At 39.9% G+C, this 26,510-nt stretch overlaps 1 protein-coding gene across 1 annotated transcript in view; it reads left to right on the plus strand.

Annotated features, from left to right (window-relative positions):
- The window catches only part of pcdh1a (protocadherin 1a), an 81,449-nt gene that overhangs the window by 8,063 nt on the left and 46,876 nt on the right, over window positions 1-26,510 (plus strand). Inside the window, exons 2-3 of the mRNA XM_068716403.1 lie at window positions 92-906; window positions 1,875-4,061. Coding sequence (XP_068572504.1) covers window positions 112-906; window positions 1,875-4,061 — 2,982 coding nt within the window. The 5' untranslated portion in view covers window positions 92-111. The remainder of the gene's footprint in view (window positions 1-91; window positions 907-1,874; window positions 4,062-26,510) is intronic.

Here is a 26,510-nt window from a genome sequence, read left to right on the forward strand (position 1 = left end):
GGTACAGCTGTCAGGCGTTTTATAGCTAAATCTTTACGCATGACTTCAAAAGGAAACAACATTTTCACACAAATACTCTGTTATTTTGCAGGCAGATCTTCTGATGACCTCATGGAACTGAATTTACAAGTAGTGCTGTTCTGGCTCCTGGTGCTGCACTGTGGCTCTGCTGAAGGCAGTATCCTGTACCGGGTCCAGGAGGAGCAGCCCCCCAACACTCTTATTGGTAGCCTGGCAGCAGACCAGGGCCTGCCAGACTCTGGTCATCTCTACAAGCTGGAGGTGGGTGCCCCTTACCTTCGCGTCGATGGAAAGACTGGAGACATTTTCACCACAGAGATTCCCATAGACAGAGAGACCCTGAGGGACTGTCGATCTCTTGCTAAGGGTAAGCCCTGCTACCTGGAATTTGAAGTATCGGTGACAGATCTGATACAGAACCAGAGCCCCCGACTCATTGAAGGACGCATTGAGGTACAGGACATCAATGACAACACTCCACAATTTCCCTCTTCTGTTCTCACCATCTCTGTTCCTGAGAATACGATCATGGGGGCGCTATTCTCCATACCTTTAGCTACAGACAGGGACTCAGAAAGGAATGGAGTGGCGGATTATGCTCTGACTGCAGGGCCAGACGCAGCAACCCTATTTGGTTTACAGGTGGCTGAAGACAGGGGGGGTAAGCTCCCACAGCTCATTGTCCTGGGCAACCTAGATCGTGAGTTCAAGGATTCCTATGACCTCACCATCAAGGCAGTGGATGGAGGAAACCCACAGCGCTACAGCAGCGCTCTGCTGAGAGTGGTAGTCACTGATGCCAATGACAACTCTCCAAAGTTTGAAAAGTCCACGTATGAGGCGGAAGTGTTGGAAAACAGTCCAGTGGGGCACTCTGTATTGCAGGTAAGATTGTGATGCAAATATACTGACTCATAAGAACTAATTTAGATTTAAATTGCAGTCTGAAGTATATAGTTAAATTGCAACCAAAATTGTTTATCCTGCTTGATGTACCATTTACAGTTTTATATTCAGCAACAAAGAAACACAGACTCAAAAAAAGCTCAGCCAATTTATCAAGATGTTTTTGAAAAATGAGTCTGTGTGTCATGTTTGTGCAGTGCTTATTCCTCAGATACAGTCTTAATGTGAAAATCTAAATCAAAGAGAGATATTTTTATTCTGCCATTGTGATTTAAAACTAGCCTTATAACTCTGAATGTTCAAAATTCAACCTCTAATCCAGAACTCATGGGAACCAAGGTCACACTTGTCAGCTCACATATCTTCATTATCATTTAAAAAATATCTGCTACTTGTAACTTGTTTTCACTCCTATTACTCCAATAGACCTTTTCACAAAAATACTTGGATTATTAGATCATTATTATATTATGCTTGTACAGGTTATTAAGCTTCTTATTTCTTTTGTTGTGTTATTATACTTGCAGAAATAGAATTAGAGATACACAATGTCGTAGTGTAGGAGTAAGATACTCTGTGTAGGATTTTCTCTGCATCTTACTGTGAAACTGTACGGTCATGAAAGAAATAGCAGCCCTAATATTTTGCCACATGTTTTCATGTGAACCTTTTCTCTCGCCCTTTCTACGGAATAAAAGAAATGGGGCGAAGAGAAAAAAAAGGCGAGTGATACAACCATCAAAAGCAGACAGAATGGGCAATGATGAAAAATCCCTAAATAAAGCTGTTCACTCGCTGTGCTTTGAAGTCATCAGACATCCAGTGATTCATTTATTAATTAATTCATTGACCAATAGAGAAAATCCTACACTGGCTTCCTTTTAATTCTAACCCCAATTTGTTGCGCATAAATCAAGCCTCTAACCACAGAATTCCTTTCATTGTAGGTCAAAGCAAATGATTCTGACATGGGCCCTAATGGAGAAATTGAGTACACCCTTCACCAAGCAGTAGACCCAGTGCCAAAACTCTTACGTATCGACCGGTCCACTGGCATTATTTATGTCAAAGGATCCCTGGACAGGGAGGAAATCAGCAGCTTGTCCTTCTATGTGGTGGCGAGGGATAAGGGTCCTCAACCTAAAAGCTCCAAGACATTTGTAACTATAGAGGTGACTGACCAAAATGACAACGCTCCAGCGGTGGAGATTCGTGGAATTGGGCTTGTGACACACAGTGAAGGAGTGGCTAACATTTCCGAGGACATGCCAGTTGGAACAGCTGTTGCTTTGGTGCAAGTGTCTGACAAGGATGAGGGAGAGAATGCTGTGGTCACGTGTGTGGTCGCAGGAGATGTGCCCTTCCAGCTCCGCCCTGCCAGCGACTCATCCAGTGACAACAAGAGGAAGTATTTCCTGCAGACCACCACTCCCCTCGACTACGAAAGGATTAGGGATTACAGAGTAGAGATTGTGGCTGTGGATTCTGGAAATCCGGCACTCTCTAGTACAAATTCTCTGAAGGTGCAGGTGACTGATGTGAATGACAACTCTCCAATATTCTCGCCAACCTTGTTTGAGGTAGATTTTGCCGAAGAAAACCAACCAGGGGAGAGGGTTTTGGATGTTTTAGCTTCGGATGCTGACAGCGGCACTAACGCAGAACTCCTCTATAATATTGTGGCAGACTCATCTATCAAAGGTCTGTTTGAGATTGACCCAAATACGGGCGAAGTAAGAGCCCGAAGCCCGCTTGACCGTGAACATAAAGAACGCTATGAGTTCCGGGTCACAGCGGCAGATAAAGGGTCACCTGTTCACAAAGGAACAGCAACTGTTGTTGTAAACGTTCTTGACCGCAATGACAACGACCCCAAGTTCATGCTTAGTGGCTACAGCTTTTCAGTTTTGGAAAACATGCCTCCTCTCAGTCCAGTTGGCATGGTGACAGTCCTGGATGTGGACAAAGGCGAGAACGCTCATGTTCACCTTTCTGTAGAGCCTGATGGAGGGAAGTTTATTGTTCAAAATGGAACAGGCACCATTCTTTCAAGCATCTCATTCGACCGGGAGAAAGAAAGCAGCTATACTTTCCGTCTAAAAGCAGTGGATGGAGGACAGCCACCTCGATCTTCATATGTGGGCGTTACCATCAATGTACTGGATGAAAACGACAACGACCCCGTAGTCACCAAGCCCTCCAATTCTTCTTTCAGGCCCTTGTCACCTCTAGCTTCCCCAGATAGCCATGTTGAGATAGTGGAAGCTGAAGACCTGGATAGTGGTCCTAATGCAGAGCTGGTCTTCAGCATTGCTGGTGGAAACCCTTACCAGTTATTTCGCATTTCCCCCTCCAGTGGGGAGATCACTCTTGCAAAAGAGATGACACAAAAACATGGTGGACTACATCGTCTTGTGGTGCGAGTGAGTGACAGGGGGAAGCCTGCACGTCATGCAACCGCTCTGGTCCACATCTATGTCAATGAAACCATTTCAAATGTCAGCTTAGTGGAGGCCCTAGTAGGACACAGTCTTTACACTCCACTGGACAGGGACATTGCTGGTGATCCTGACAATGGTTTTGCTGCACAGCGTAGTAACATTTTGTTTGGAAGCCTTGCTGGTGTGGCAGGTGTTGTCATGTTGATCTTGGTTGTGGTATTTGTTCGACACCGCATCCAGAGAGAAACTAAGAGTGGGTATCAGGCTGGCAAGAAGGAAACAAAGGACTTATATGCACCAAAACAGGTGCCAAAGAATGCCAAAGGCAAACGAGGAAGGAAAGGAAAACCCCAGAAGTCCCCAAAACCACTCGGGGAAGATGAGGAAGTCAGCCTTCAAAAGAGTCTAAAGTTCAACCTTGATGGAGTCAATGATAGCCCCAGGATACACTTACCCTTAACATATTCACCCGGAAGCCCAGATATAGGCAGGCACTACCGCTCCAACTCCCCCTTACCCTCCATCCAACTGCAGGCCCAATCCCCTTCAGCCTCACAGAAGCATCAAGCTGTCCAGGACCTTCCTGCTGCCAACACCTTTGTGGGAACGGGAGGAGATGACAACTCTACCGGCTCTGACCAGTATTCAGATTACAGCTACAAGACCAGCCAACTGAAGTACAGCAACAAACAGGTAAAGACCTATCCTACAAAATGAACTTCTGTCTTGATGGTCTGTTAGAGGAGTGGATGGTTGGTGTGTCCCTTTGTGTTAGGGTAAGATGGATAATTCAACATAAGAAATCATCTATATATTATTTCTTTTATAGTGTGCAGTTTTAAAACATCTGAGAGAATGAACACCTCTCTCTGCGCCATGATTTACTTTAAAGACAATAACATGACATCAATTTTGACATATTTGAATGGCTTTCGTTATCAGTGTGCCAGCAGTTCGAATTAACTTTTTTTTTAATTATTTCAAATTATTCTAAATTATTTTCTGCAGCTCTGCAGAATTGTACATAATAAGTGCAGTGGCAGATTAAGGAGAGACAAAATGTAAACTCCCACTTGAAAAACACATAAGTTGTTTAAAATGTATTGACATGGTATTTATGGTATTCTTGTTGCCACTAAGACATTTCTTTGGTCAAATTGACATTAATATGCTTTGGGAGAAATTATAATTCAGTTATCCAGTTATAGCGCTATTTCTCTTAATATTTATGTACAGTGACATGCTGTCATACTATTGTCTTTTTTGCGGGCATGTTACTTTTCTTAAGGGTTAAATTTGGTACACAAAGAAAGTTGTTGCAAAAATCACCTCCAAGTTGGTGTTCAAACATTGCACTACTAGAGAACTCATGGCCCTTTGTATTTAGTTTTTTTTTTTCCTGGGGTTAGCAATGGAGTTAAGCTGGGATGGTCCATTTCTCAGTGACTTACTTCTGCTCTTCCGCCTGACCTCTAGTGCTCTGATCTCTCCGGGTCACTTGCTCTTATCTCCCTGCTCCTTATGCTCTTATCTCCTCTTATCTGTACAACATTTGGCAAGGCTCCAATCGCCATGGAAACAGAAATTTTAATAGACTCAGAAGGGATTACGTCTAGGGATAGAAAGCTATTGTGTCTCTAGGTTTCTGTGTCATCTGCAAGTGTGTGAATGTGTGTCTTGGACTAAACAAGCGTAGACCTGTATTTGTGTGTGTGTTCACTGGGATAAGAAGACCATTATCCTTGAATAATAACGTTCTGATCCCACCAGTTTATTACAAAAGCTATAGACGGACTATTGAAATGCATCTCCCTTTTTCTGAACTTCTACTTGAGGAAAAAAAATCATGAATCAAAGGATGTAGAAACAGTATCACATAACTCCGAAGAGCACCCAAATCAAAAGATCGCCCACTACATTCCTTCTCAAACAAATGCAGTGTGTCTACGATCAGCAACCTAACATGACTGATAGTTCTCTCCACCTCTAGGTGATAAACAGATATATTTGTGAATCACACAAAAATGACTAGCTTTAACAATATAATATTCATGTTGCTGCAGTGGTATTCAAAAATGACAATCATTTTTATAATGAAAATATTCAACAGTGATGTATACAACTTGTTTTTATCCGAGGCGAGTTGATATTGGCTTTCAAGATGCTTCCATATGTTAGATCACAGTGTCATAAGTACAAAACAGTTTCACACTGTTTGACACTTAAAAATTTGCAAAAATAGAAGTGAAAAATATGCCGCTGAGTTCTGAACATGTGTAGGTGACACATTTTCTGTGGAGATATCTTCAGAGCCAGTATCACAGTTGGCTGGTTGGTAGTTTCAGCAGATGCTTGCTGACAGTTTCGGTGATCACAAGCCTTTATGGGTGGAGTCAGTTGGGAGAACAGTCACCACTGTCTCCTTGATGGACAACATAAGGGACCAAAATGACTGCAAGCCACAGGGTGTGTCTGGATATTTGTATGTAGTGCCAATCTTTGTGTTTGTGTGTAGTTTTACTGCTCAGTAAAAGAGTGTTAATTGTAACTGCGGTACAGATGTAAGCTCGAAGCACTTCACAGTGTTTGTGGTTTCTCAATATGATAACATAAATGCATATGAGACATGATTCTAGTGATTGACAGGCTGCGTAAAAACATGGACAGATGTTGAAGCTCATGTGACATACCTCAGCAGATGTTGTCCCATGTATGGCATCCCCTCTCACATCAGGAAGAACAGATTGACCAAAATATATAATTAAAGTAACTGCCAAGTTATGTGACAGATGTAGAGTGGTGCCCTTGCTTTAATTAACTGTGCTATTTTTGACAATGGTTTTTCATTGGGGTATGGGGTCAGGTGTCTAGGTTTGTACTAAACGTCTTTATGTTATGTCTCAACGTTGAAGCCTGTGTATTGACAGAATATGAGCACACTGAATATATGAAGTATTTTTTTGTCAAACTTTTTGATCGGTGACCAGCCGGTCAGTTTCATCTCTCCGATTTTTTGCTGGTCACATTAACACGTGTGTGCCGCTGCCGTATGATGGCACAGACAGTAACTTCAAAGCCACACACACAACATGATGATGTCAGTGAGTGAGGAAGACATAAAGTTCACAACTTGTCAGAACTGCAAGTCCAAAATAAGCAGTGGAGGAACAATCTTAAACAAGTTTGGAACAACTAAATTAATCAGACACTTGTTATATTGTAATTCATTCCCATCATGCTGCTCAGAGTAATTGCAGTGACCGGATTGTTTGCCAACAGCATGGAGCTGAACAGCTAACGTTAAACGAGGTTATAATAACTTGCATTATGGTGCGTTCAAGCTCTACTCCATATTGGGCAAAGTTATATTATAATGCTATCATGATGTGTTTAAATGTAATTTTGTAAAATGTGTTTTTTGGCAAGAAACTTGAATAGTTATGTGAAATATGTTTTTCGGGAGGTGTGTCAGCCTCAAAACACTGCCGTCTACTGAAGGGCCCACAGTATAATGAAATAGCCTACTTCTACACTCGCAGACACAGAGGGTTGAGGAGAGGAGACGACAGAGGCTGTTGTGCACTGTCCATATGGGGCGGAAAACAGCACAAGTGGACTCATCATGGCACCTTTTGTTCGAAAAAACATGTTATGGGGAAGCCTCTGATTGTGGTACGGAGGATTTAGTTTTTTCCTGAACATGAATAAAAACATTTCCACCATCAATCGGTGCATAACAATTCACCAGAATGCAGGAGATAAAATGTTTGACACTCAAAATCCTTACCATTTATGCACTCTTGAAATAGCTATACCATGTGCCATTTTCGCTTGACCAGGTATTTGTTGGTCAATGACTCAAGTGGTTTCTGCTGCCTTAAGATAGCAATGAGACAAAAATGTGCCACAAATGACCTCACTTCATTTTAAGACCAACAAGCCCAAGGGCCCTCAGAAGGGCACAATTGCTACTTGGGTGCTGGAAGTGAAAATGACAACTGCGTCGGTCTGAAACTAGCACTGACAGTAGCGCTGAGCTGTTCGGTGCTTTGTGCTGAGTGTAGGATAGGGCCCAAAGTTACTCGATGAGATTAGGTACGAGGGAATACATGCACACAAGACAAATATGTTTTCAAATTCATGCAAGTGGTAGATTTGGTTCATATTGGTAGGTTAGTGATGTAAATAGACATTATTCCACTCCAAATACAAGTATATAGACTAATAGTAGAGACAAGTATTAGACATATTGTACATATATATATATATATATATATATATATATAAAACAGGATTTCTTTCTTTTTATGGAAACATCTACACTTATACATGCTAGCCTTGAGAACAGCCTGGCTGAATAGCAGAATATTTAAATACTGTTTACTCAAGAATGGGTTGTTGACAGTGCCAAAACCCAAACAGATGTTTGAAATATCCTAATTTAATCACAGCATTATCTAAGTATGTGCCAGCTATATGTGTGCATTATTTGTTTTGTTTTGTACACTAGGAGCTAGAACTGCTATCAGTTCAGAAACATTTTGATCTTCTCTCAAGACTCTGTAGAGATTTTTTTCAGCTTTTAATTGCTTTAGATTAACCCACTTTGGCACAGAATTCCTGAAATGCCGGGGGTTTCCGGGGTAGTAGTATATTACAACAGACATACTGCCTCTAAAAATAGTTGGGGGAAAATAATACCCATTGCCTCACAGAAAATTCAAAACAAATCCTTTTTCTAAAATGCTTGTTCCAGAAAATAAACAAACCAGTAAATGCCAGGAACAGACGCGGACATCCGAAACCTGTAACCACAACTGTAACCGATGTTTTTTATGTACTGTATGTGTCTAGATCCAATGCAATTCAGAACCACGGACAGTGCTCTTTTGCTTCCAAGCGTTCCAAAGCCTCTGTGCAGTTGGAGTACTATTGCATCATGCGCAGAGCGAAAGATGGAAGGCCCGTGTGAGGCTGATATAGACAGGCTCCTGTCGTCAGTGGTCCTTTGTCAACACTCTTTAGAATTGTACCAAACACAAGTTAAATGCTTGAAATACTGAGTTTAAAAAGTGTTGATTTTACTCTATGTCTGATATGAAAAAAACATTGTTCTTTTGGCAAGGGAAAATACCTCAACAAGTGCATATGCACCAACAAACAAACCCCAAATGTTTCTATACTAGATTTAAACAAACAGGATGAGCTCTCTGCATGAATGCTGTAGCTTCCCGGTGCTGAACTTTCATACTGCTTGCACCTGTTTGGGTAATATTAGAATTGAAGTGGAGACATTGGGAATTTTCCTCAGGGTCTTGGCAAGTTACAACTCTCTCAGGTGTATGTCACTATTTAGTTATTGAGCCTGGAATGCATTTATGCATAATGCAGAGCATGGCATGTGCAGTGTCAACAAATCAAGTAGACATTGCAAATAATACATGTTCCTGAGTTATGATCAAAATCTACCACTTTATTATATTAACATTATAATATATTAATATGAAAAATATATTTGAACACAAACGTGCGCTCTCTATTACTCATTCAAAGTTGCTGTTATGAAAGATGAAGTGTCACACTGCGGCTGCTGATGCTGCACAGCTGTATCTAGAAGTGACTTGGCGAGCTTTACATTTCTAAAACAAGAAAGATGAGGATTTGTGTGCCTTTACATAAACTGTCTTTGTAGTTTTCAGTCCCCCGCCCCCTTTCCTCCCTTTTTTTGGATGTGTGATATTGCATGATGGTTGCTGGAGAAACCAGTGACTCACATTAGCCATTAGAGCTGATAATTAGCCCTTTTGGGTCCAAGAGCTGCCACCTTTTTTCACACATCGCTTAATGAGAATCGTGCATTTGAGCAAAACACATTTGACCGCACACAAGCACATTTTCATATTCTTATCTTAAAGGTGCAATATACGTCTACCTGAACAGAGAACGAAGTCGCCCTCCCTGTATGTGTTGTAATCGGAGCATCTCTTTGCAGACATAGCAGACAAAGACTGCTCTGTCAGCACTTGAGCCGTAGTTTGTACTATATGAGCTGTTAACGCCGTTAGCTGCATTAGCATTAGCATAATTAACGGTCCAATAACACCATATATGGTTAAGCATTTTGCCCCATATGTCCAATATTGAAGCCCTGCTTTCGAAGATCCATAAAGGAAAGTCTAAGATTTGCAACAGCTTCAGCGGCGGAATTAAGGGAGCCGCTAAAGGAATGCGGTAAAAGTAGCGAGTGCTGTTAATGCCGTGTCACATGTGAGTCACAGCGTCATTGAAATAACAAAGAAAAAGGGTTTAATATGAAAAATGTCTCGCCACAGCAAGGCTGCAACAGGATGGGGTAAAACATTTTATGATGCTCGCATAGATATTGTATTATGTTATACAATGGCAATAATAGCCAGTTTAAATGAATGCTGATAATGTTAGGTTGTACGAATACATGTAGAATCATATCAGCCTGTAATTTTAATTTCAGAGTCGAACAGGATAATGTCAATATGCTAGTGTAGTGTTATTCATAAAGAGTTTTAAAAAATTGCTTCAAAGTAATTAAATACAATCCATTAGATACAAACTTTTAACAGCAGACTAATTGCTCATGACTCCTACGACAGGTCTGGACCACTCGTAAATTGTGTTCATACCTAAGAAAAATAAATAATACATTTAAAAATACGAGTAAATTGATGACGGCAACAAGTTCTCCTAAATCATCACTTGTACAAGCCACTTAAGAAAGAATCTGTTAGTGCCAGTGGTTCTTGCATGAGGCCCACTGTAAGTGTTATGAAACACAGAGTTCTGTGGCAATCACGACTGCCTGAAAAGCTGTAAATTCATCCTTTATATACATTCACACTATTAAAATGCTTTGTTTATGAAAAATGGATGAGTGTTGTCCCCCTGTGGGCCACTCGTTCATCTCCATTTCTGTCTGCAGTCACTTAAAGCCAAGTGGATTCAGAGAGCAGGAAAGTGGGAAGAGTGAGTCACTGTGAGTCTTAATTAACCTGCTTCATTGTTAAGCAGGGCCCACGCTTTGTGAACTTTAGGCATCCCTTTGAGCTGGGATTAGCCCAATTTAGCCCAAAACTGCTGTTTGAACTCAGCAGAGGTGTATTACAGACGAGGCTGGAGGCAAAATATGCAATTGTTCTTCAACACTCTTGACACATTATTGTCTCTTACCTGAACTCAAGACCAGTGAAACCTAGAAACCAAAATGTCATCTGAATTTTGGTGAATAGTTGGGAAAGCAAGTACAACAGCTGACTTATTTTCCTGATGTTTTCCTATCTCGGTTTCCAATCTGCCTTCCAGTATTTTTCAAACGAGCACGACACAGAGATATATACAGACACACACACACACACACACACACACACACACACACACACCTACACACACACACACACGGCTCTTTGTGCACCACATATTTGCCCTGGCTGATTACTAAGAAAGGGAAGGCTGGAGGGAAAGCGGGGTAAAAAGCATTTTAGATGCTGGAATAATTTACCCAGCCAGTACTGCATGTTTTGCTTACTGTCTCTGAGTGTAAAAGCATGATTCAATACATTGTGTTGTACACTGCATTGTATTGAAAGTACTGGATATTGTTTAGTCGCCATTACTGCTTCCATTTCACATCTTAACAACACTATTTCCATATGTTTGCCCAAACTGTAGTATGTTTGTTGGGGTGCCAAACCTACTTGAATAAAGAAGTGACCTTACTTTATAATCTAGTAAACCTAAAATTGATTTATCATTTTTAATAATTACATATAATTACATATAATAGTGTTTTTTATTAATATATATACACACAAAGACAAAAAAATGTATTAAATCAGCTAATGACGCTACACTACAAGGTTGTTGTCATTATGGGATATTGTCTATTTCAGTTTTTAAACACATGTAAGTTAATTCATTTGAAAATATGCAATCTAAAAATATTATTACATTTTATAATGAAGTATGTATATATTCGGAGTACCATCATTTATTTTAAAACACCAACCAAAAAAAAGATTGTTGGAAGAAAATTATTATTTCTGGCTTTGATAAGGGGAAGTTTCTGACATGGAAACAAACACGGAGAGGCTGTTTTAAGAGCAGAAGCCAGTAGTGAATGTATGGTACTTTGATCCATACTTGATGGAGCCAAGGCATTGCCGGATCAAACAGTCATAACGATGACAGGAGTAGATTCTAGAAAGGAAGCTTTCATAGGTTAGAGTACTTTTTAATTGGGAATCTGGCACTATTGGAGAAAGCACATAACTCAAGGCTACAAAATAAGACGTGGACGTGTTTATCAGGATGCTCCATGCAGCTCCCCCTCATCCCCAGCTATGGTAAATACTGCTAGGGCCATAGTTTGGCCAGATCATACTGTCGCCACTCAGGTAACTGACACATCAAATGCAGACACCGATGTACAGCAGAGTGGTCAAAGGGCAGTTTAAGTAGAATTGGCAGATAGGCACCATATCAACAACTGCAAGTCAGACATTCACGTAACAAGAGAAATGGCTGGACAGAGAGCTAACGTATTTTGGCAGTTAGCAGCCCTCCACAAATACAGGGACTAATTGATGGTGAGGAGCAGCTCGGTAGACAGATGATAGGGTCAGGTTATCTTCAGTGCAGGGGAACTGTGTGCAAGGGAGGACTGACAGGAAAAGGAAAAATCTCGAAATCACTGAGACAAGAATGAGACAGTTTGAGGCTTTTGTCTGAATGTGAACCTGAAAGGGAAAAAAGAGAAGGCTGATGCAGTGGGTACCAGGACTCTTGGTACATGTAATGGCATGCATGTGTATGTGCTGAGCTGAGATTACTGTCAGCATTCAAAGTAAGATATAAGCAATACAAGTGTTTGTGAATGAGGTAATTGGACAGGGAGGAAAATGTATGTGTATTGAGTTACAGGTGAAGGACTACCGGACATATAATAGAGGAGTTAAGTGCAAAGTAGAACATTTTGTACATTTGTCTCAACAAGACCTTGGTGCTTAGGTTGTCAGTACAACAATAAGCAGAGTGTCTTCCACAAGTTGTCTGAGGGATAAACTGAAAATACCAACAGCCCTGCATTACACTGTTGAATTACATTAAGCTACTCCCATCCACACTTCTTTTTCCCCCCATAAGAAAATGAAGCCAAAGACTCCCGAGACTTTTCATTATTTTCTGCTGAAGCATCGCCTTTAAATACTGTGTGCTTCTAATTTCATTTTGTTTAGGATGGCTGAACAGGAACACTAAACTGGCAACTTCCCCTTGAGACAATAATTAAGTGAAAGCATAATAAAATATTCTTTATACACCCACAAATGATGTGGGCAACTCTCCACATATAAATATTCACACAAACTTGTACACTAAATTAATTCATTAATTAATTTCATTGTCGTATATAAAAACGTGAACATATTATAAACAACAACTTATCTGTGTTCTCCTATTGATGTTGTCCATCAAGGCAAGTAACTGCTACTATATTTTATATTTTAAAATGGTGAATCTGTCCTTTAGTCCGCCACCATTAGTTTCTCTGAACTTTAAAAGGAAATCTTCTGTAAGAATGCAGCACCGTTTTTGTTCACATACCAGATTAAACTCCTTTTGTGAATAAATAGCATGTAATTTATAGTAATTTCTGGAGGTCGCTGGATATTGAGATGGAAGAAGGACATCAGTTGACATGCAGCTAGTTGGCTCGATAACTGTTTGAATGTTGTGGTAATCTGTCAGTATTAGCTAATCCAATTTTTAAGAGAAATCAATAGTAGGAGAAAGAGTGTCTTTGCAGAATCTTTGTGGCAGCGGTCTGTAGTTTAGGCTCTGGGTTAGTAGCCCAGATGTTTCTGAAACCTCATTTAATCTCCTAGTTGGTAAGCCACACTAATTTATTTACAACAATCTACAACAAATTGTATTTAGCATGTCAAATACATTTCTGTTATTCATTTTTCACAGGGTCTTTCCCAGGTCTGCCTGTTGGAACTGCTGCCATAGCTCCAGCAGCCAAGCTCGTGCAACTGCATTACAGATGGGCAGGCATCTTTTTAGACATTTAGAACATTGACAGAAAATAGCTAGCCAACAAAACAACGCCAAAAACAGCACTACAAACAAATCTCTTCCAAAACTTAGATGTATTCACACATCTACCTCGGGAAAAAAAACTGTCCTCTAAAATGAATGAAGAAAAAAGACTAAGGCTGTATCCGGATTGTGGAAGCCTGGGAAAGACTATGTGTACAATCTCAAATGATTTCCTTCTTTGGTTCTGCATAATATACACACAAGTCAACACTACAACAGACATGAAAGGGCCAATGTCTAAGCCAATGACCAAATTAAAATGAATACAGCCACAACAAGCTGATTTACCATAAATATTACTTTAATTTTACTGCTCTAGTAATTCCTTTTGCATAAATCTAGTGGGCTACAGCCTAAAATCCTTAAACTCCACCCCTTCATATCTTCTTTGGTGTGTCTGCTCATTGCTATTAAAAACTGCGCTAGGCAGGTGGAGATTGAGGCCAAAAATATTCACATAACATCCCCAGACATCCTTTGAAGTATCTTGCCTGGGTAGAGAGGGTGTGCGTTACCTTGAGTTACAGTAGACGGAGACGGATGTCAGCTATGCGATCTGGATATGCACAATATAAACGATGGCACAGCTCAATAATCAAGGCTTATGTGGAAACGCCGGGTGCACAGGCTTCCTGCTGTACTCAGCACATTCACAATTTCTTGCCACCCTCCATGTACCCTTTTGATGCCGCCTTGTTTCATACCGGAGATATCAGGATAGATAATTATTCAGAGGCCAATCGGCTGTCACAACAGAGTTTCTTTAAGTTCTTGTGGCGTAACAAGTCAAATCCAATTTGATGCATGTGATTCTCATTAGCATGCAGATTGCTGGTTTTACATCAGCAGACGAGTTGGAGTGCCAGACTTATTGGTGGGTTCCAGGTAGTTGAGGAGAGAAGATTAAAAATTTACTTCACTCAAAGTCTGAATCCATGGATCCTGACGTGAAGTTGGACACACTTGGGTTTACATTTTCACCACCACAAGTGCTTATCAGGCAGGAGGATGCTTATTATAGGGCTTAAAAGTCTAAATTGGGTTTCTAATTCCAAAAAACTGAAATTGCCAATGACTGAGATTTTGAAATGACAGGAGGTTTAACACTATATGTCACCAATTGACAAAATCTTCTGCACTGGAATGGAGAGCCTTTAAATATGCTGCATATACTCATTTATTTATTGTTTAAATACACAGCACCTCACTCCATGTTACTAACAATCACTTTAATCTATTTAACTCTCTTTAAGCAGGAAGGCCTTTCAGGAGTGTTCATGTATGGGGATGTGTGACAGGATCATCAGACATCAAGTAACATCAGTAGCAGAGTAGTAGACTAGTACTTGTAGTAGTTGTAGCATAATGCAGTACGTCTACTTTGTATCGTCAGGTGCTTTTTTTATTTCTCTTGTCTTATCTTTTATTTTATTGTAAGAAATTTCAATCGATTTGAACTGAATTAACTAATATAACAGAATGAATAGAAAAACAATTCTATAGTCAAAAAAAAGTTGAAGATGAGACATTATCGTCAAACAGTTGCACTTGCAGACAAAGCAGATTCTTTTCAGAGATTCCCCACCAAGCTAGGTAACAGAGGACGTATTGATTCAGAATCCTCCCAATAAAAAAAACCTCTAACTGGAGGGTTGATCAACACGGTGAGGGCAAGAGAGACAGCAGAGAGGCAAATGACTTCAATTAACAGGCTTGCCCTAATGAGAGAACCATCCTTTGAACTTGGACATTAGGATTGATTCCATTGCACCCCACTCGAGATTGAATGATTAGATTTGGCCCTCTGAGATTGGCCGCCCCAGCCACAGTGTGGCAGGACTGACGGATGTAGATAACAGGCCAAGACAATGCACAGGAGGGAGTAGTGTACCTCTCCATCTGTAAAGCATAATTAACGCATAGCGTCTATTGCTAGCTGGTCTTCCCGCTCAACTCATTGCAAAAAGCTGAAATCTGTAACTTTCCACACATTGTGATTTTCCCTGTTATTTTTTTACAAAACATAATACCAGCGAAGTGTGATACCACTGAGCTTATGTTGACGATTTTTGGGGCATGGAATTAGTAAACAGTGTAAAACTTGTTACTTCCAGTTCGCCTCTTGTGAACAGATTTCCTTTGCATCGTACGTCAGAAGTGTTGCGGTAATGGCAGGGGGATTAACACTTCAACAGCAGCATATACACTAGAGTGTTTCCAAACAAGCATTTTAGTTTTCATAATGCTTAGTTTAGTGTTCATAATTTGCAAGTAACTAAAGTTATAAGTAACTGCAACTCAAAGATTCAATGTAGATCTGTGATCAGCTGTTGGTGGTCTAGAATGTTTACAGTTTTTAGCGGTGGCTAGTAGATTATCAACATCGACATTAAATATGAAGGTTTAATTAATAATTAATTTCCACAACCTGTAGCTACAACCTGAAAATGTGATGAGCAGCAGAAGATATGAAATGTTGATTGATATTGACTGATAGTATTCTGACTTTTACACCAGGTTTTTCACAAATTACTTGATCCAAATAATGAAAGAACTTGGTTTATTAACTAGCATACACATGTGGAATAAACCAGCAACATTATTTCTCTTGAGAACACAGTTACAGAGTGATGTGTTGTTTTTTTTTGCTCACAAACAAATCTTTGGCTGAGTCGAGTCAGCGGTTGGCGAGAGCTCATTAACCAACAAACCAAAGCAACGGTCAGCGGCGGCTGTAAATGAGAAACCTCCCGACGTCACCTGTGCATTTTCAACATTGATCTCTGCTCATAAAAAATAGAACAAGGAGAGATAAAAGGATTCGTTAGTGTCGGAGTTTAACGCATCCGTGTATTTTGCCGGCCGGAGAACGGCTTCGAAAAGCAGCCCTAAACCAAGGTAATTGTCCCATTTTGTGTTTTGTGGCCAATGACACTATTCGCTGAAAGAATATCTTTTTGGTAACCATGGTATATTTTATTTGCCCCAACACCCCCCAGCCACGATTTTCAGTTAATGGCACTCTTCATGAATGCTGTTTCATCATGTCAGCTTTAATGCAGTGATTATGCATTAAACATGTTTTTAATAATGTAACAATGTATTGATTTAAGGGGAAAGGACCCGTAACGCAAGTCTTCCTGATGAATGGCGACTGTGATTGAACTTTCTGTGCAGCTCGCCCCTGACTGCCAGCCCTCTTGATGTCATCAAAATGCCCAGCAATGCTGACTTGCTCTTTGATGTAGAGGGAAAATAATTAAAGTGACGCTAGTGATCTATATACATATTAAAAAGTGATGGTCTCTCCCTATTGATCAAGTCTGATGAAATGTCTGATGAAAAGCCAGCGGTTCAAACTGATCTGCTTTCATTTTTCCTCAGGCGCATGCTTTCTGCGAGTGGCACATGGTCAGATTCCGTCTTTTATGTAAAAAAATAAATAAAAATAAAATGAGTAACTCAGTTAGGTAAAGCTGTGTGGAGGCTCAGCTCCCTGATGGCATTGCCTTTAGCTGAGATATTATATCACCACACAACCCAGCCTCCTTACCTTCTGCCAGGCAGATTAGTGCTTTTATCAATAAGCAGCTTAGCACCAAAGTGTCCCTCAATAATATGCCATGCTATTTTTTTTCTCGCACTGCTTTGACTCCTGGGCTTCTCTTTTTGTGTCTTTTGCTCTTGCACATTCTCACAACCTCACATTTCCCTGTTTTCACCCCCCAAAAGTCTCCACTTTCTTTAACTCTGGGTATTAACCTCTGACTTAGAGAGACGGTGATACATTATGTATTCTTCACTTCAGGTCACATTAGGAACCTAGACAGGGCCCAGGAGGGCCAGAGTGCAGCATCCCCATCAGACATACTACCCCATTAGAAGCCTGCAGTGCACCATAAAACCCATTAAGGTCCATTAGGGTAGTGCTCTGGCCCACAGACACCTTTAAGGCCAGTCAGCCACAAAGGTGCACAGTTACAGATGGTGTAAAACTTATTTGATTTGTCATTCAGAGCCATGTGTCACGTATTGTTACACAAAAAAAGCATCGGTGTCAGGCCTTTTTGCGACATAGTTAAATGGCTTCAGACATTTAATTGCAATTGTCATATGTCAGTGTTAATCATCCTCAAGTTTAGTGACGTTTGGTGACAGCCATTTTAACTATACAGTTATCGCCCTCATTATTCAAGTAATCAAACTAGCCCATAATGCAAATGACCACAAGAAATATGAATTGGCATCAGCGTTATTGAGCGAAAACGGATCCCAGCTGAGATTTCGTTCAGTCTTTTGTATCTGCCTGAACACGCTCTTCAGCAAATGGCAGCTCTTTCGCCCTCCTTCGATTGGAACAATTGCATACAGCTGAGATGATTCAGCATACTGCCACTCATGTGATCAGAGCACTGCTTATTACGTTTGATGAGCCTGACCCAAATCTTCCAGTGGCAGACACATTTTTCACAGCGAGTTTGAAATTTTAAATCCTAGATCAAGTCAAAGGTGAATCCCTGACTTGGCCATAAATTGCTATTTCTGGGGTATTTCTGTGGGGCTGTTACATCCCCACATACCATTTAGTATTTCGGGACATTTTCATGCCATTTAATAAGCATCTTCAACAGCTATAAATGTGTACCTCAGGTTTTAAAGCAATCCGAAGTGTCACAACCACACACTCCTGTCAAACCAAAAGTTTGCCACACACAGTTTTGGAAGCACTGCTCTAATGAATGTTTTTTTAATTAGCTTTGGAGAAACATTTCTCCTTGTGACAAACTGTTGTGGGATTATGATTCATTTCTTGTGTTCCATGCTTTTTTTAAACTTATTCAATAGCAGCAAGTATATAATTTTTTTTGTATACAGCCTCATTTACAAGTGCATGTATTTTCTGTGTATTGCTTTAACTTTTTTAAAAAGAGATGATGATGTATGAACACATGAAAATGAAAGATTATTTTGTATTTATGTACAAAAAAACACACATTATACAAGATGTTACAACTGATTATTGTACATGGTGCATGTCATGCACTTCTATTACTTTAGTTTTCCATGGCAGGACAGCACCTCAGAATAAAATTATATATTTGACTTGCAGGATTATTGTATTATGTAAAGTTTGCCTCTGAAAGGTTACATGGCAAAAAAATTCCATTCATAACCCTGTATATTTAATACGATACAAATCACATATTCTGATATTTACATGAACATTATCACTTTCACGTTACCAGAATTGTTCCCGAGTGTTCATTCCTCTTTTCACATTACACGTGTTTATTGCATTCTTTCATCACCTTGTCCTTTTCACACCTCTAATTGTCTCTTACAGTGTAATTGGCAGACAAATATTTCCCTTAAATTTCATGTATATTTACATTAATATGAATCTGCAATGCTGTGTTTCTTACCTTTACAGAGGCATTTAACAGCATGTCTTGTGATGTGTAAGACAGACTTCATAGATAAATGATGTGGTTGGCCTTGGCAGTCAAAGTAAGGAGTAAAAATAATTAGGATGGCTCTGTGAAAAGGTTTGTGACAAGTTTGACTTTATATCAGAATCTAATTAAAAAAGATGAGCACTTAGTGTTGTGAAAAAGATTGTCAAATGCATTGCTAGATAGTGTGAAAGCCACATGAATGGGGCTAAGACAACAGTAATGTGGCCATGCCATTTACATTTCTGATTACAGACCTCACTGCTCGCAAGAAGAAAATAACATTGTCAAAAGTAAATAATCTCATTAAATTCAACATTTTAAATCTGAATCAAAAGGTTGCATCAATATCTCTAATACTTTTGTTTTACTTTATTAGTGGAAATAGTCGAGATGTAACACTTCTTATGTTGTAAGACAATAACAGTTATTTTCCTTTAAGGGGACATTTTGTCTCATGCTACACTTCTGACAGCTTTTGACCCGTAACAACAGCCAGAGAAGCCCCTGTGAACATGCTAACATGCTACAGCTTCTCACCTTTAAAAATAAATGTGTCAACTCCGTGCGTTGATAGCAGAGGAAATTTAGGAGGTGTTACTGTAGCGCAGCACAATGATTGTTAGCAGGGAAACAGCCCATACTGTATAGCTGCAAATTGTGTCAATCTAACAAGTGTGGATATAGAAAATAGAAACTTTGTGGAGCAGCTCGGAAACTCTATGGAGCTATTTCTTGATCAAGAACAGCTGCAAAAAACACATTTATAAAAATCGGATGCATTTCATTGTGGGATTGTATGCAGAATGTAGTGTATACACCATGGACAACATTATTACTCGCCGTATTGATCACACAGAGAGTACAATCACTGAATATTATTGATCTTCTAATGTAACTCACGACAACCAAGCAAATGTCTCAGAATAGTCCATATTCCTTGAAATACTTAATATGTTCTGATTGACAACGACTTTGGCATTGTTTAAATATAGCTTCAGCAGTTCTAACAGTCATTTGGTCTTTTCAAGATTGGTATAGGCATAGAAACGATGTTTGGGTGGAAAATAAAAGCTGAAAAGAGATGAATGAATTGCATTATAGAAAATAAAAGATAAGTAACAAATAAGGGAAATTAGATGGCACGTAATATGCAGCAGGAAACCAAAGAATGAATAGCCCGGCAGGAGTTATTCCGATGTGGCTTGAAATAGTTGTAGTAAAAGAAAAGACTGAAACTGAATTGCTCGTTAGATAAATGCATGAGCAGCAGAAGCATCTCGCATTTAGGTGCAGTAATTGCCGACTTACCTACACACCACGGACAATTCAGGTTAATTACACCTGGTGAAGGATGCGTGGAAACATTACCCACCGGGGACTGAACAATATGAATGCCAACCACACCGCGCTTCCTGAGCCAAAGAAAGTGTTTTTTAACCTCCAACTGAGAGGTTTTTACTGAGGAAGCACCGCCACAGTCCTCATTACAGGGCTCAGGTTGGGGTACACACTCAGCCAATGAAAATTTGTCGAATTCTGCCTGTGATACATCCAGGAGTGCTATATCAGCACGGTGCCTCCGCTTCATTGCAGGAGGTACATATAAAGAAGAAAGAGGGGCCATGGTCAAACTGAGCTGTAAGCAGCTGTTCTGTATTCCTACGATATTCAGGCAAAATCAAACATTAATCTTCTATCTAGAATGCAAGCTTTGTAAAAGACAATTGCTTGGATATGCCTTACTAATTTAGCTTCTGAGAGAAATGCTAATATAATTCAGACGTGCCTTTGGATAGATGATTTTACTCCAGGCTATAGGTTGCTACTGTTACTGGGACATACATTCGATTAAGCTCAGTGAGCATGCCCACGCAGGCAGACAAAATTGTGTGTGTACGAAGTGCACTGTAGCATGGGTTGCATCCTCATCTCCAGCGATTGGAGGGAGGGCAGGTGCTGGCAGAGGTTGGAGGATAGATGGTGATGGGTGGTTGGCTAAAGAACGGGGGAGCTATGGGAGCTGGCTGGGTTGTGGGCCAGATCTCGTCCTTGCAGTTATGAAGTTGAAACAAACTGATCTGACAGTGACAAATGAACCATCTCCTCTTCCCCAACTGCCAGTTTTGTTCCTTTTTAAACTCCTTACTCACCCTCAGCCTCATCCCCATTCCCCCACAAGTGTCTTTTTGAGCGCCCTCAACCCCGATCTTCTTCATTTTCACCCACCAAGCTCTTTTTCAGCCTCACTGTCCCCCTGTCCTACATTTTCACTTTACTTTCCTTCTCTGCCTCCCGCTATTTCCTTCTCCTATTCTCTTTCGTGCTCCGGTGGCTCCGGTATTGGAGGTTTTGCATCTGAAGAGGTCCGGCTACGTTCTATTATGAGGTCATTGTAGTGGATTGTTTAGTCTGTTTAATAGACTTGATTCAAGCACGCAATAATGTTACTGCCCTGCTTCTGTTTCATGTCACCGATGCGACTAACATGGCATTTAAATACTATAAATTGCCTTGCATGTATCAACATTTTATCGCTTTTGAGTGGAATTGTCATAGCCGAGTGCCATTAAACAGGAGACAGTGAAGTAGCACGAAGGATGGGGGCATAGCTCAGCAGTGATTATTGTTGAGGTTTAATGACTGTCTTGCTCCTGTAATAGACCTTCTGGGGTGTTGAAATGAGATGCCAAGCAGAGAAGACAATTAATTGCTTGGCTTCCTTTTGTCCCCGCCCCCCATCCTCCTGTGTATTGGACTGAAACCTGATAAGATAAAGACTTTGGGCCACCCTAATACCTTAAGAGACTTGTGTGACTATCATGCATTTCTTGTGGATGCATTGTGTGAGTTAAGTTGCCTTGTGTTGGTATTTGAGGTCCCTTGTCAGGTGTAGAAAAAAGAAAAAGAAGAACATGTATTGAATAGCTAATGCATACTTTCATTTGGAGATGTACACAATCACAATTTCTAGAAATATTTTTTTACGGGTCTACAGCACCATTCACTATAATAATATAATATGAAGCTGGATTGCGTGCTTTTGCTGCTCAGTGCCCAACATAAATTCAGTTCTGAATATTAATGTAGGAAATGGCACACAAATTGATATCAGGATGAATGTATCATGCATGATCTGTCCTTCCTTGTGCAATTTTTAAAAATGTATTTCAGTGACAGGTTATTAATATATGGATAACCAAATGGAAAGCATAGCACCCCCCTTGGGCCAATCTGTCCACATATTAAAAAAAAAAACCTCAAATGCAGTGTTGACATGCATCACTTCCCCAAGTTTTGTAAAAAAACAGTCAGTGGTATCTGAGATATTGAGTGTGAAAAACTAAAATCCCTCAAGTTTTGTCAATCAGCATCAAATCATCAGATGTCCAAAACGTACATATGAGACGCACTATTAATTAGAAGTTTCTCTGGGAGGCAAACTTACATCCAGATCACAGTTGCACCATTAGCTCCGTTAGTGTATTTATAACACCTCACATTCTAGTTAAATGTATTTGTGTTTCAGCAAAGACACATTTTCATAATGATTAGTCTCATACAAAAGCAAGGGCAATTTCATACCAAGGAGCTGCTACAAATGTCTCGACCAAACACACAGTTAAATGGCGGAGTAAACATATTCCGTGGAAAAAAAGCCACAGTGCACACTCTTGTTTATGAGCATTAAAAATGCATTGGTGTTCTAAATCATTATAATGCAAATTCTGAGTCTGTAAAGCAGCAGTACACTGCGCGCATTAGATGAGTGCAAATCCATCAGGCAGAGCTAAAAAATACTGTGTACCGAATGTAATTGGAATAACAAATAGTAGGCTATATTATTCAACATATGGTCAATGCCATACCGATTGGAGTCGAGAGTGAAATAAAAGCAAAATGTGCATGTTTGCCACACCATTTCCTTTGGGCAGGCACAATATGCAGCGCCATTAAGAGAACAGCTCGCCACGGGTAATGGAATCTGTGATGAATTATATAAGCACAAATAAATACTGTCAATCAGTTAGAAATAAGGATTAATAGCAAACAAGGCTGCCCTCAATGCCTTTATAGTATTTCTATGTTTTGCTTAAATATTTATGTAATATTTGCATATTTTACTCTAGAAAACCCTGCAAACAACATTCATTTAAATATCTGATTCCTGTCTCCTCTTCCTCTCTGCTAAGTGTCAGTCCAAACAAAGCACTTAAAGCGGGGACTAAAGCATTGCAGTGTGGAATTTCAGCTCTCAGCGTAATGACTCTCAGAGGCTGCAGTGGCTCATACAGGGAAGGGTTGTTTCTGGTTTGCAGTCATATGAAATGTCATCTGGAATTTGACAAGATATGAAGAAGCAATCCCTTTTGAGAGCTCTACTGAACCGCACATTTTCTTATATTGTTCTCTTGTTATAATCAAGCCCTTACGGGTGACCCGTGTCATTGTGTGATAAAAACTAATTATTTGCCCAAGAATTATTGTGGGCTCTGCTGTCCCGAGGTCAGAATAACTGGTAGCCTTCGTATATTATTAAACAGATTATACTGTGTCACTGGCCAATAATTTGAGCTGTTATAGCGTAGTTGATATCACACAGCCAAGCAGATGCCATGTGTTTTTTTTTTTTTATATCAGCTCTACATTGCCATTTTAAAATATTAAAACTAAGATTTCCTTTGTATAATTCTCCCATGGTGTGTTTAATAATGTACACTAGCAACAAATAATGAACAAGATCATAATAACACGTTTTCGGAAAGCAATTTGGTAAACTAATTTGAACTGTTATTTCGCATTTGAAGATGTCAACGTGAAACATTCTTCCACTTACTTCGGGTGACACTTTTTGGAACACATCTGCACATTTGTTTATTCATAGTTATCATGGGTTTGCACACATCTGGCTCATGTTTTGGATGCAAGTCTTTTTAGAGCACTCCCTTAGGCGCTCACAGTATGAATGTCGCTCTCAGAAAAAGCAAAAGTAAAAAAGCTCTACAGTATCACAGTTACACTAACTTGAGCTAGATTCTGTATTTTGGAATGAGTTTTTCCCCTTTTCAAAAGGAAAAGGATCAGTAGCTTTGACTTTGACTGTCCATTTTTATTTCTAACTCTTTCATCCCCTTTGTTACTGCAGGTTAGCTGTGGTTCAATCTAATTAGAGTTGCTCAACAACCAGAATGGTGAAACATTCCTTTTTTCGTCTTTGAAGTCTTGCTCACAGTTGTGCTTTACATTTGAGCATGAGCTTGAGCTCTGATCACAAATCACATATATCATTACTTGCTATTTCTTTGATAAATGCATCTGTAGCATTCTCTTCATAGTTCACAGTCCAAAGATCAATAGTTGCAGTGTTCAAACCATTTATTCTTTATTATTTTAATTTGTCTGTTTAAATAATTTATTCTTCATGCCTTCACAAACTATCCTGGCTCTGAGAAAACCTGGTACGTATACAGCAGGAAATAGGCAAAAAACAGGTTAGTCAAGGCTCGAGTGTTGGGTTACAGCTGTTGAGATGTTCGATGGCACAGCTGGAGTGGGTTTGCATCTAAGGCTTCTTTTGCCCAGCACATTGACATTTCCATGGTTGCACAGTTTGAGCTCCAGGGCATTCTACAGTAGGACGATTGTCCAGCTTCCACTTTGGTTCAAACAATATGCATCCACTGCAGCTGCAGTCACTGTTGCATACTGAAAGATACATTTGTGAATACTTCTGTTATAATCAGAGAAATATGCATCTCACATTGTCAAATTGAGATTCTACTAGCATTTCAAGCCTATGCTGTGTGTGTGTGTGTGTGTGTGTGTGTGTGTGTGTGTGTGTGTGTGAGAGAGTGTGTGTATGTTTGTGTCTAGCATGTGGTTGAAACCAGTCCGGCCCGAGCGCCCCCACCGGCGGGGGCGGAGCATGCATCCAAAAATGAATCCACTCATAACGTGCACTCATCAGTAACGAATATAATGATGCCGCATACCTGCTCAAACTGCAGCTCCTGCGCTACAAAGTCATCTCAGCTGTTTGTACACACTCCAAACACAACATATGACAAAGCTACGTATAATACCAAGTATCACAACCGATATAGCGCCACCTAGGCAGTCCCACTCGCCACATTTATGCCAATAACATTTTGAAAAATTAATTCAATGCTAACACCTGACACAGCCTGGCAGTTTTACTTACAAAACAAAGCCATCATCATAATCCGCGTAATCGATCACATCATAAACCAGCTCCTTACTTTGAGATGTTCTGCAGCAAAAAAAAAATTAATCTGTTCATGTTTACTGTCTAACTGCACAGCGGACACCCCTCTGCCTGGATTCAAAGCCGTCGCTGCCGTCGTGTGCCTCGTGTGCCTCGTGTGCCTGCTAGCGGAATGGGGAGGGTTATACATCTCAGCAAATCGGATTTGAGAAATTTGACACTCGGGTAGTTTTTCTTTTATGATAGGCTAACGGATTCTGTCATTCAAAGTCATGTTAGGTTGTTTCAATAGAGCAGGCTGTGACGCGTCTATGGAACGTTCATTGGGTCAAATCGGCCCTTCGCACAGGCTTTAAGGCTCTGGAGGTTAAAAAAACTGGAATTCAGACGATAAAATCCCATGGATGACAAACATTAACAGTCTCAGAGAGGATCCAGGCTCTCAAAATGATGCCAAACTGTTGCATATGGATAGATTGAACACTATTAGTGATAAAAGAAGTGAAATATATAATTATATAGTATATAAAATTACAATGAAACAGCTGGAACAAAATTACATTTTGGTTGACCTCGTTTGACCTCTCCGTACTAGATAAAGCTTCACTTTATCAAAGTAAAAACTTGTTTAGAGACCCTCAACATATAGTTCTATGATGTGGGAGAGCTGGAAAGCTTGTAGCTACTTGATTTCTAATAAAGAAATATCCTGAAATTGCTTTTTTTTTCATTCGAAAATTAGAATTTTCAATTTGTGCTGTGTTACATCTTAATCTACTCTTAACCAGTAACATATATACTGATATTTACACATATCAACACATCTCACAAGTGTTAGGGTTATTTTACTACCAAAAGTATCAAAATAGCCCTTACAGTTGCAACGCTACACTCATCGTATGGGCATGCTATTTTCGAGCTGAGGGCCTAAAAATCGGTCTAGGGTCCAAAAGGATTTATTAACACGGGAAGCATACTGTTACTTTTTTAACTTCAGAACTCTATTCAGGCATCTTATGTTCCCAAAATTCAAGTTATATGGAGACTCACCAGGAGAAAGAAATTCTACCACAAAACAGCTTGCCTCATCAGCAGTTTTCTACTTCTTTCGTAAGGTGCTGCAAAAAATCTCACTTTCACGCCATTCATGATGTGAACTGAACTGAAACCACTTGTCAGTGAGTGTTTAAAGGCTAGTATGGAGACTCAGTGTGGTGAAATATTCACCACATTCGAGGATCAAATTGTTAATCACAACAACATTGAGACAGTGTTTTTGGCACGTTACGTAGTTGGCAATACTTTTAGCACATTTTACTATGTAGTTTTATG

This window comes from Cebidichthys violaceus, unplaced genomic scaffold, assembly GCF_023349555.1.
Source record: "Cebidichthys violaceus isolate CVI_PGR_0920_01 unplaced genomic scaffold, fCebVio1.0.p SCAF_20, whole genome shotgun sequence".
Taxonomy (NCBI): Eukaryota; Metazoa; Chordata; class Actinopteri; order Perciformes; family Stichaeidae; genus Cebidichthys; species Cebidichthys violaceus.